The following is a 12,750-nucleotide window of genomic DNA, read 5'->3' on the forward strand; positions in this document are numbered from 1 at the left end:
TTTGAAAGCAAAAACCCCATTTTGGGGCCAGCCCAACTCCCAAACCTGGCTTTTCAGGAAAATGTCCCCAACCCCGCAGAGGACAAAGCTGCTCCCTGTGCCCTGCTGTCCCCAGAGCTGTGTTTACCCCCCAGCCAGGTCCCATTTTGCTCCAATCCGGCTGGTTTCCACCCCAATCCCGCTGCAGGCCCCATCCTGCCCTGCAGGCCCGGAAGGGCCCCGCTGCTCCAAGGAAAGTCCAGGCTGGGAGAAAGAGAAGAAAACAGCGTCCAGTGAGCGATGCCACCTCCCTGCGTGTCCCCGTGGCGAGTCTGGGAACCCTGGGGGGTGGCACAGCTTGCAGGGGTTCCCCTGTATCCAGGCTCTCCCCGATCTTGCTGTGGGTGGGTGCTTTGGGCTCAGTGACATCCAGCATGGGATGGATGGGCAGCTCCTGGCTCCGTTTTCAGGGATCTTGCAGGGTGTGGGGAGGCAGAAGGGGACCAGGCGGCTCGGCATTGTCCCCCCCTCACTGGGGGTCGTGTCATGGGGTGTGGGACAGTTCGCTCGGGGGGAGTCCTGTTGGGCTACCACACCGGATCCAGAGCAGGAGGAGGTTACCCGGACCTGGGGAGAGACGGGAAGAGGTGTTAGGGGTGAGACGGGGGCCTGAGGGTCACAGAATCACAGAATATGAGGAGTTGGAAGGGACTTGGAAAGCTCATCCAGTCCAACCCCTGCCAGAGGAGGATCACTTAGACCAGGTCACACAGGAACACGTCCAGGCGGGTTTTGAATGTCTGCAGAGAAGGAGACTCCACAACCTCTCTGGGCAGGCTGTTCAGTGTTCTGTCACCTTCACAGTAAAAAAGTTTTTCCTTATGTTAAGGTCACCCCCCCATGTGTCCCCTGCCCTGTGTCACACCGACTTGAGGTACAGGGACCTCCTGGAGTGACCTGGGGTGGCTCTTCCATGACCATTGCCTCCTTTCACCCCCCAAATGTGAGAGAGCAACTGGGGCAGGGTGGGAGGCCCCAGTGGGTTCATGTCAGCCCCTCCATGTTGACACAGGAACTGCCATTGGGGCTGACCCACTCACCCATCCCCGGCTGCCTGTGGGAACAGAGGGGATATGGAGGGGACATGGAGAGGCATGGGACCCTTGACCAAAGGGGGGCACATGCTGCCTGTCCCCCCTTATTTCCTAGCAGCTCCCCCCAGCCAGGAAACCCATGGCAGCAACTGGTGACCACTGGGGTCTGGGGGATGCTGCAAGCCAGGGGCTCCCTGTGCACATGTGAAGGTGTGCGTGTGCAGGCGTGTGCATGTGTGTGCATGTGTGTGCAGGTTTATGCACGTATGTGCATATGTGTGCATATGTGTGTGTATGTGTGTGCAGCCATGTGCAAGTGTGTGAGTGCACAAGTGTGTGTGTGCATGAGTGTGCATACACGTGCAGGTCTGTGCAGGCACATGCAAACGTGAATGTGCACGAGTGTTCGTGCAGGCAGGTCTGGGTGTGCACACCAGGGTGTTGGTGCACATCCTCGTGTACACGTGCATGTCTAAAATGTGTGGCAGAGCTGGAGCAGTGCACAGTGATGCTGCAGATGCCCTGGGCACAGCGGGCGGTCACACAGACACACTGTGCACAACCACGCACACAGACACACCACGCACACTGCACACACAGACACACCATGCACAACTGCACACACAGACACACTGCGCACAACCGCGCACACAGACACACCACGCACAACTGCTCACACAGACACACTGCGCACAACCGCGCACACAGACACACTGTGCACAACTGCACACAGACACACTGTGCACAACTGCACACAGACACACTGTGCACAACTGCACACACAGACACACCACGCACAACCGTGCACAGACACCTCACACACAACTGCTCACACAGACACACCACGTACAACTGCTCACACACACACTGTGCACAACTGCTCACACACAGACACACCATGCACAACCGTGCAGTGACACCTCACACACAACTGCTCACACAGACACACCATGCACAATTGCTCACACACAGCCCCTTACACCATTCACACACCCCTCATCCCGTGGGATAGCGGAGGGGACCCCTGCAGACCCCCAGCCCTGTCACAACTGCCCAGGTCTCAGCTGCCTGCTCCCACCCTGTGCCCTCTTCCCAATGGGCTCAGGAGGAATTTCAGAGGCAAGAGCCCCCATCCTGGAGAGGGGACACACAACACAGGTGGGGACCTGGTGCCACCCTGGCCGGATGGGAGGGATCAAGGGGCAGGAGTGGTGCTGGCACTGTGCATCCTCCTCCCCTCACTGGGTGGAAGGCCCCCCTTGCCCCGTTAATCCAATTACCGTTAATTGCTGACTGCAGAATAAGCTTTAATTTCTGAGGCTGGGCCAGCAGCTCTGTGTCCCCCTGTCCCTGGTGTCACAAATGGCTGGATCCACTCCCTGGAGCCAGGACAGCACCTTGAGTGTTCTCTCACGGGTGATGGGTGACAGCAAGACCCCCCCATGTCCCCCCAGATGGTGTCACTGCTGTTCCAGCACCCCCCAGTCCCCACTCGGTGTCACCGTGCCACTGCAGGACCTGGTGTCCCCCACCTCGGGGACAGGCTGTGTCCCCTCCAAGTCCATAAGCCTGCCTGCCACCGATGTCAGGCCTTGACAACAATTACAGCTGCATTAATTAGCCAGTGGGTTATTAATGAGCTGCGGCTCACAGCACCCATCCTGCAGCCATCGGGGAACGCTGGGCCCACGGCAGCTTCCCTGTGCCCCCCATGCCCACCTCAGCCCCTCCACCTCGTGCCCCCCATGCTGCTGGAGGCCACAGGCAGCAGGGGGTCAGGCTGGGCTTCCCCCCAGTCCCTGCCTTCCCCACTGTCTTTGCCACAGTGGCTTTGTCTGAAGGGGGTTCCTGGGGGAGGTCGGCCACAGGACGTGTCCCATCCATGGGACAACAGAGGTGGGGCATGTGGCTGGGGGAGGGCAGGACACCCAGGTCCATCCCCGGGACGTGGGTGCTGGCTCTGCTCCCACCCCAGGGTGACACTGCCAGTGCCACCACCCGTGTCCCCAGCCCGGGAAGCTCCCACCCCACCATGGTCCACTCACACCCAGAGGGCTGGGGGGCTCCTGGCGCAGGACCAGGCCAGTGCTGCAGGGGAGGGCACAGCACCCATGGGTGCTCACCCATGCACCCGAGGCGCTGTGTGCGCCTGAACACCCAAGGAGGGCCCAGCAACATCACAAATGCATTTGTTCCACCCAGACCCCTCTTTGCATCTCTAATTGCGTGGCATGCCCTTGAATTTGCATAGAAGACTTAAAATATAATTAATTTTTGGCACCCGGCAAAGCCCGCACGAGGCTAATCCCTTTAGATTTTGCAGCCTTATCTCATTTGAGTGTTTATCTGGTTAAACTTAATGGGGAAGGGAGGAAAAGAAAAATCAGCGGCACTTATCTGAAGAGCTGCTGCTCCCCCAGGCAGCCCAAGCGTGCCAAGGCTCAGCAAACAAAAAGCAGCAAAAAGCAAAATAAGGGTGCAACCCTCCTAAAACTGCCCAGCCCTGCTGGAGGCTCTGGGCTTTATATTGAAGCTGAGTGAACTCAGAGACCCAAATCTTTTGGGTTGCAACGGTGCACCCCATGGCTCTCCCTGTCCCGCACTCACGTGTAGAGCGGCTGTAGCTGTAGGTGTGACGTCTTCTGTGGCGCCTGGTAACCGTAGGAGTCAAAGCCGCCAATGAAGTCGACTGGGGAGAGAGGGAAGAGCAATTGGGTGAGCTGGGGGGAGCAGCGGGGCAATTCCCTGCCTCCCCCTGCCCCAACGGCACCCGTGGGTCACGCAGCATCCCAGGCTGCAGCAGCGTCTTGGGGGGTGCGGCATCCCAAGTCACTGCAGCATCCCAGGGAAGAGCAGCATCCCAAGGAAATGCAACATCCTGGTATGCAGGAGCATCCCGGGTCACCAGAGCATCCTGGGGGACACAGCATTCCAGGCCACCGCAGCATCCCAGGGAAGAGCAGCATCCTGGGGACATGCAGCATCCTGCAACACCACAACATCCCGGGACACCGCAGAATCCCAGGTCATGGCGGCATCTCGGGTCATGGCAGCACCCCAGGAAAGCATTGGCAAGAAGCAGAGGAAAGGAGCCAGACCGACTTGCAGAGATCCCTCGTGCTCTATTCCCCTCACCACAACAGCCCTCTGTTGCAGGCTGGTCAAAGTGGTTAAAATGAGTCTATCGATGTCTCCAGAGTGGGCATTTAAGGAGAATTATGGGGGAATTACACCTTGTTTCAAGCGTATCATTTTGGGAATTGCAGACACAGCTGTATCAGTTTTCACGGCTGCAGTTTCCAGCTTGGAGCTGGCAGACCCCCACGGCCCAGGCCCAGCCCTCACTGGAGGGATCACGGGGGAAGTCCCCAGCCCTTCACCCTGCATCAGAAACGATGGGTGCCTGGGGGTACCCCAGCTTCTCCACCATCACCCTACATCCCCCCAGACCTGAACCCTCCCTGCTGAGCCAGCCCAGGAACAGACTGGGGTATCCAAGCCATTACAGGAGCCACAGCACGACCCATTTCCCCAAAACCAACACATTAAACCCGATGGAGCCGTGATCCAAGGGGGTTCACACACGGGTGTTCAAGAAACAGCAGAGAGCTCAAGGAGGGGGCCCAGTTCTCCCAGCATATTCATCTTCCCAACTTAATATTCAGCCAGCTCTCAATTTTGACGCCATCCATCCATTTCCAAATCTAATAAGATATTCCATTAAAAAAGATGCATTTGAATCTTGGGCTCCAGCAGTATTAATATTAAAAGTGTATTGAATGCGGGAGTTTGTTTGAATGCAAACACGCTTCAAAGCCGGCGGTGGGAGATAAACCCTTTTGCCAGCTCCCCGGATACAGAAACAAGTTATTACCGCAGGCAGTGTCCAATTTCACACGGAGATTTTCCTTTTCCGCTACACCGGTTTCTGGCAGCAGCGGGAAGAAATTTGGGGATGCTGAACCCCAGCATCTCCTAGGCTGGGCCATTTGTGGGTCCACAGCATGGATGGGGATGCTGAACCCGATGCTGTGAGGATGCTGATCCCAACACTGTGGGGATGCTGATCCTGATGCCGTGGGGATGCTGATCCCGATGCCGAGCATCTTGGTGGTTTTTGCCGTGCCGGCGGTTGTGGCACATCCGTGCCTGAGGTTGGCTGCCGGGAGGTGCCAGCTGGCGTGAATTAATTAATGGCAGACGAGCATTTAATGCGGCCGGATGGCTCCCCAGCCTTAACCGCCTGCTTAATTGGGGCTGGGGTGCTCAGCGCATCCAGAGGGGCATTTCGAAGGATCCTTGTTGGAACAGAACGCACAACATTGATTGTATCAATATTACCCCATAACTTTGCTTCAATTGCTGGTTTTCCCTTTGTTTTGAGGCGAAAACCCACAAGCTGGGCAGGAGGGCACTGCCACCCCACTGCCTGTGGGGACACAGCATTTCCCATTGCATCATCCCCAAGCCCCAGTGGCTGTGGGAAGGGGGAGGCGGGTGGTGGCTGGCTCTGGGAGGACACATCCGCACCCGAGGGAGAATTCATCGCGAATTTATCTGAGTGTGGAGGCAGCTTTTTACAGCGAAGGGATTGACCCCACTGCCACACCAGCCCAGGGAGCTAGGGAGATGCTCTGTCCCAGAGGAGATGCTCTGTCCTGCAGGAGATGCTCTGAACTGGGGTCAGTGGGGAGCAGCGAGAGCGATGCCAGCCCCAAATCTGCCCTGAAGCAGCCGTGCATGGGGATGAGCATCCTGCTTCAACAGGAGCTGGACATGGTGCTGGGATGCTGCTGTGGGGATGAGGACTCGGGACTGGGGACCACCTCAGCCTCCTCGTGGGCTGGTGCAGGGATCAAGCCTGGCTCCACTCGATGGATGAATCTGGTCCCGTTCCTGTCCCAAGGCTGTGATCGCTGTGGTTCCATGGGAGATGCAGCAGCTCAGGGCTCGCTGTCCCCATCCCCCTCCTGGGGACTCCTCCCAAGGCTGGGAGTGGGGACCACTGGTGACACAGGGTGACATCTCACACCCCAGTGCATCTGCCTCATCGGGGATGGAAAAACAGGGCAAAAAACCCAACTAAAGGGATCCCTTCACCCGCCTGCGACCCAGGCATCGCTCCCCCATCCCTGGCCATGAGCTGAGCATAGGTCCCCCATCCCCTGTCACACAAAGCCACTTTGCAGTGCTACGGCTCTGTTCCCAACCCCTGTGACCGATACCAAAAGCACTCACAGCTGTCTTCTTCCTCCAGGAACACTTTGCTGACGTAGCAGGCGTAGACGAAACCAAAGAGCTGCAAAACAAAAGTGGGCAGAGAGCAGTTGGTTATTGGGGTGATGGGCATCTTGATGGTGCTGCTGGGGGGACTGGGACGGTGTCGAGGAGATGGAGTTGGGTGCTGAGAGGTGGGCACCAGAGAGCATGCTAGGGAACCCTGGAGCTCATCTCCAGGGGGTCCAGGTGCAGGTTTGGGACGTGCCAGAGGGGACAAGAGTGGGGACACTGGGCTGGCATTTGCACTGAGACAGCAACGCAGAGGGCGCTGGGTGCCCTTGGATGGGTGCATGGCAGCTGCTCTGGATCCCAATTCCCTTTCAAGCCTCAATTTCTTGCAGTCGCCCAAGGCTCCCCAGGAGCTTTGCATCCAGCTGTGTCCCCATCCCACCCTTCTGTGGGCTGAGGCAGCCACTGGGAAGGGGGAGACCCTCCCTTTCAAGCCCATCCCACCACCTCACACCCCAGCAACGCAGCACCAGGGCGCATTACACCCAGACCTCCTCGAGTCCTGCAGTACCCATCCCACACAGCCTGCCAGGTTTTGGGCTCCTGCTGCTCCCAGCCCTGAGACAACACCGCCCCTGATGCTGCGGATGGTGGGACATTTCCAGCAGGACCATGACGACTCTGCCCACCCCTCTCTTTGCCATCATCCTCCCTTCCTCGCTTGGCAATGTGGGATAAGGAGGAAAGGTGTCGGGAGCTGCCCTTACCGCCAGGAATATCTGCGTGGCGCTGCTCACCACCTCGATGTACTGGTAGTCGAGCAGGCAGCCGCTGACGGTGATGACGTGGTGGTCCTCGGGCGCCAGGTTGGAGTTCATCACTGGCGTCACCAGGCAGCCCGGCCCGTTCTCCATCCACCACGAGCGGTGCAGTGAGGTATTGAAGGTCATGATGAAGTCCCGGTCCTGGGGGAGGGGAGCAGAGGAGGCTCAGATGGACAGAAAATGGGCTTTTCCAACCCAAGGATGCTCCATGAACATTGCACCCACTCAGACCACGTTAACGTAGCGTGGCCATAGAACTCCCACATCTCCCTGGCCCATGGACAGCATCCTTGGGGTTTGTGGCTTCCTCCCATGCTGGTGTCATGGACCATTTGGTCAAGCAGCACCCAGTTGCACCATGATGCCCAGGTGACATCATGGATGTCACGGAGCTGTCACCAGCTTGGCCTTGAGGCAGGAAAACAACCACCTGCGATGCTGTTGGCCACATCCAGCCATCTAGGAGATGGGACCATGGTGGGGTCCTCCCGGCAGGGCTGGGTGAGCACCCATCGCTTGGTGGGGTCCTTCCAGCCCTTCCCTGCACTCCCTGCAGGGAGAACCCCACTGTGCATCCCTTGCAGGGAATCACTAAGCTGGGATTAAAAGATTTTTGCTGGTGGGAGTGGAAAAAATAGAAAGAAAGTGGGTTTTGGTTTCTAAACTCAAAGGAGGTGGGTTTCGGTGCAGAGAAGTACAGAGGGGGTGTTCTGGCACTGCAGCGTCACTGAGATTGGGGATTTCCACCCAAAACACTCAGTGGGAGTGAATCCTCCCCAGTCACATCCTCCACGCCTGCTGCACAGCAGCTCAGTGTTTCAGAAGTGCCTCAGATGACCTGCAGCAACATGGGGAGATGGGTTTGTCTTTGCAAACCGCCTGAAAGCCCTTTTCCTGGCTGCGGGCAACTGCCAGAGCCTGCTTCCCCAGGCTCAGCATAGCGAATGGCATCCTCAGAGCCAGGGCACGACCTTGGCACGGGCACCCAACCCTGGGCTGAGGATGCTCAAACCACCTAGGGATGCACCATCACGACATTTGGTTTTGCTCTTTTTCATGAAAGCTATAATTTAATAGCCTGGAGTGGGGTGGAGAGACAGAGAGGCACAGCCCCGCTCACCCCCATTGCCACTGGGTGACTTTTCAAAGCCATTAATGGTGTCCGGCCGCTCTCCTGATGCTTCCAGGGGCTCCAGGGCCAAGCGGTGCTTGCAGAGCCCCAGAAGACCCTGGAGAATTGGGAAGCAGCAGCAGGGGGTCTCCTCCTCCTCCCCACCCCGCTGCCTTGCCCATCCCTGCATGCACCGTGACCCTGTCCCAAATTTTCCCATCATTGCTCATCTTTGTCTCCCTTCTCCGCTTCCTCTCCTTGACAGCACATTAGGAAACGTCTGATTTCTGCATCCCATAAACCCAGGTGTGCCCCAGTGATTAACAAGTGTCTGACTCAGTAGCCTTGTTAATTTTGCACTCCCGCTTCAAAGCCCCCCCCATCACCACCACCTAGGCCTGAACTGTCCATCTGTCCATCCCACCCATGCCTGGGTGCTCAGTACCACAGCTGAGACCCCCAGGGGGGGAGCCCCAGCATCCAGGTGGGTGCTTTGCTGTGTGGGAGGCATCCACAGGCTCTGTGTACCATTTAGGGGCAGAGGAAGGAGGAAGAGGAGGAGGGTGAGGGCAGGAAGGATGGAAAGGTGGATGGGGGAGGAAGGGGAGGCAGATGGAGGGGCTTTACCTGCGACAAGCGTCCGACCTCCAGGTAGAAGCAGATGATGAAGGCGTTCCAGCCGACCCACAGCACTAGCCACACCGCGTACTGCAGGAGAGAGCGGTCAGCACCCACAGCACCCTGGGGACCTCCACCCCCCCCACCCCGCTCATGGGATCCTGCCCAATCCACAGGGATCTGGGGTTGGATCCGCGATGGTACCTACCATCATGAGGTATTTGGATCTGTACTGGATGGTCCCAAAAATGCCCAAAATAACGGCCATGATGTGTAAAAAATTAGCCAGGATGGGTGCCCACTGGTAGCCCAGGAAATCAAAGATTTGCCTCTCCAGCGCTGCTACCTGCAACACAGCAAAAGAGGGGTCAGGAGCATTAAGGCAGGGCATTGCTCACCGCAGCAGCTCCTGGGACACCGAAGGCAACAAACAGTCAGTAATTAATGGGAAATCCCATGGATAATTAGTTGCGATAGGCTGAAATGTCTGCATGATGCATTGGCCGGTGGTGGGTGAATGCACGGTGATGATTGGGAATATTTAGAGCTGAGAAGGGGAAGCAGGGAGATGGCAGCTTGTCACCCCACCAGCACCCTCTGTGCCTCAGTTTCCCCATCGCTCAGGTCTTGGACATGGCTGAAAATCGCCCTCCAGGCTGGGCTTATCCCTGAGCTGAGCTTATCCAGGGAAAATCTCCTGCTCAGGTCGCTCATCATGTGCCTTCCCATTCAGTGCCACTGGGTTTTGATCACCGGTACCATTTGTAATCCATAAATAAGGCTGTGATGCAGCTTAATAAATCGCACAGCATGCAAAACTAGGGAGGGGAGCTGGTGAGATCTGTCGGTTACCCCAGCGCTTATTTATGGCTCTATTTGCCACCAGCTCAGGGTCTATTACTCTTAATTATAGGATTAGCTTATAGAGAAGTGGTAATAAAGGTGAGGTGGGAGCACTCAACAATGGTTTTAAGTTAAAGAATGGAGATTTGATGAGGCTGTGTTTTTTTAGAGAACTTATAGTGAACTCTGGGGTGCACTGGACACTGCACTCCCCAAGTGCATGGGATCAGGGCTGCAGCCTTGGAAACCAAAACACCTCCACATTTACCTTTTTGACAGCCCAGCCGTGCCTCATGGCTCTTTGAGAGGCCCCAGATTCACCCAATAAACCCTCACTGGAGCTCTGGGCCCAGAGTCCTCCCTGTGGCACCATGCCTCACCACCTCTCATCCTGGCAGAGAAGTGGGAGTTTATCCTGAAAATTGCAGAAGAAAATGGGCTTTACACACCCCCCCCATTCACCAGCAGCTTCCTCCCATGATCTGGATTTAGGGGAGCTCCGTCCTGGCGCTCCCTGAAGCTCCCATGGGGGTTACGGCTGCAGGGCCCTGTAGCGTCCCTGCCCACCCAGCCTGACTTAACGTATCCCAATTACAGAGGGGAAACAAATGAGGTGACAAAAGTCCTTCCCTAAGTGTTTCGGGAGGATGAGGCATAGCTAATGCCTCAGTTTCCCCATCCATAAAGCATCACACACCAATTGAATTGGCCCAGCAAGGGCTCTAATTAACACCTGTATCGGCCCAGCTCCATCCTGCCTCAGGCAGATCCGAGGACCATGGCATCTCGTCCGCTACCCCCGGGACAGGATCCGCTGTCGATGCAAAGGGATGGAGCAGCCCCTGGAGCCACAGGGCTGGGACCAAGGCTGTTTGCACTGAAGCTTAATTCACTTCCACGCTATTTAAACTCTCCGAGGAAACAGCCTTTGGAAATACTTACAACCGGGCCGTAAATCTTTTAAATTGAGGAATGTAAATAATAAATGATACAAGGAGTGTGGCGCTCGGGGTTTTATAGCTGCCCATCGATCTGGTGGCTGGTGACAGAGCTGCTTAGCGGGAGCTGGATGCGAAGGCTGCGAGGTTTGGGCACCAGTGAGGCTCTGAGCTGAGGGATGGGGCCGGGAAGAGCCTCAGAGCATCCCATGGAGCTGGAGCAATGCACTCGCACCCAGGTGGGTCCTTAATTCCAGTCCACCAAACCAAACCCTTCTTCATCCAAGAAGACACCAAAGCAAACACCGTGGTCTCTCCACAGACGAGCAAGGGCTGATAACTGCACCACAAAGCTTTGCCGGAGCTGCCTGAGCAGGTAAAACACTGCTTTGTGTGCGCTGCTCTTCCAGCTCATTCCCTCCACACAAAGAGGAAATACTGAGTTTTTCAGCCTCGTCGGATTCTGTTTCAGGTTAAGGAAAATACAGAGACACAGCACGAACGCAGTAGCTGCATCTCCCCCGGCACTGCTCGCCTGCAAAGCACCAAGGGCATCCCAAGGGCAGGGCTGCAGCCTTATGCCCCGTTTCTCATGTGAGGAAACTGAGGCACAGCCACACTCCAGGCCAGTGAGTGGTCCAGGTTTGGAGATCCTCAAATGGAGCACAGCAGACCTGAGACAACACCATCTTCAGCTCAGAGCAATGCCCCAGCTTGCTCCAAGCACTTCTTCCTTCTTAAAACTCACCCTCATTAACACCCCACCCTCATCAATGCCCCACCCTCATTAACACCCTGCTCTCCCCTTTCTGCTCTTGCTGGGGGCAGCGGGGCAGCGAACCACACACCAGCCCACTGCTAATTAAGATAAACCTGCATCCGATCAAGTTTTAGGGCTCTGTCTTAATTAAACACTCTCTGGTTTATCGATCGGCCCCAAAAGTTCCCTTTGCAGCAAATTATATCAATTAGTCGGGGGCAGACGCGCGCCAGAGTCCTGCTAATTGAAACGCGGCGCTTGCAATGATTTCATTGTAATCAAAAAATCGAAGCGGGTGAGACGTGGGGACAGCAGAGCGTGGTGGTCCCCGGGAAGGACGCGGGCACAGCCCCTCGGGGACAGGAGCCAGTGGGGCTCAGCCCAGGGGGCTCTGGGCAGGCAGCACCAGTGAGGCAGAGCTGAAGAAAAATGGGATATTTAGGGGTGCTGGCAGGAAATTCAAGTGACAAGGAGCTCGCCTGTCCCCAAATCACCCCTCGGTTATGGCACCTTCACCTTCCTTGGACCCATTCTGTTACTTGGTGAGGTTTTTTTCACTCTTTTTTAGTCCCCATGACAAGGGCAGGAGAGATGAACAACACTGGATTGCACAGAAACTGGGGAGCACCTTCGTCCATGTCCCATCCCCACCAGGTTGGATATTTTGAGGTTGCGAAACCTGCAAAACCTCCTGCAACCCAACTGGGCAGTGCTGGGTCCCGGGAAGAGCATCCCCAACCCAGGAGCCTCCAACCTGCTCCACTAATAAACCAGAAATCTTCTTGTCCATTTTTGATCTCTTGGAATCAGAGAATCACAGGGTGGGTTGGGTTGGGTTGGGTTGGAGAGACCATCTACTTCAACCCCCTGCCATGGGCAGGGACACCTCCACCAGCCCAGGCTGCTCCAAGCCCCGTCCAACCTGGCCTTGGGCACTGCCAGGGAGGGGGCACCCACAGCTTCTCTGGGCAACCTGGGCCAGGGCCTCACCACCCTCACTGTACATTTCTTCCCTATGTCCATTCTCACCGTGCTCTCTTTCAGTTTGAAACCATTGGCCCTTGTCTTGTCACTACAGGCCCTGGTAAAACGTCTCTCTCTGTCTCTCTTATCAGCCCCCTTTAAACATTGGAAGGCCACAAGAAGGTCTGCCCAGAGCCTTCTCTTCACCCGGCTGAACAACTCCGACTCTCTCAGCCTTTCTCCATAGCAGAGGTTCCAACGCTGACCATTTCCATGGCCTCCTCTGGACTCCTCCAGCAGCTCCATGTCTTCTTGTGCTGAAGACCCCAGAGCTGGACACAGCACTGCAGGTGAGGTCCCACCAAAGCAGGGCAGAAGGGCAGAATCACCT

At 56.5% G+C, this 12,750-nt stretch overlaps 1 protein-coding gene across 1 annotated transcript; it reads right to left on the reverse strand.

Annotated features, from left to right (window-relative positions):
• Positions 1-570: 570 nt before the first annotated feature.
• NKAIN1 (Na+/K+ transporting ATPase interacting 1) lies at positions 571-9,201 on the reverse strand (the record flags this gene model as incomplete). The annotated part of the gene is made up of 7 exons (XM_010194466.1): positions 571-606; positions 1,080-1,093; positions 3,681-3,762; positions 6,312-6,372; positions 7,070-7,267; positions 8,865-8,945; positions 9,064-9,201. Coding segments are annotated over 7 exons (610 nt in total), but the record flags the coding sequence as incomplete, so codon positions are not given.
• Between the last annotated feature and the right edge of the window lie 3,549 nt (positions 9,202-12,750).

This window comes from Mesitornis unicolor, unplaced genomic scaffold (assembly GCF_000695765.1).
Source record: "Mesitornis unicolor isolate BGI_N332 unplaced genomic scaffold, ASM69576v1 scaffold29191, whole genome shotgun sequence".
Taxonomy (NCBI): Eukaryota; Metazoa; Chordata; class Aves; order Mesitornithiformes; family Mesitornithidae; genus Mesitornis; species Mesitornis unicolor.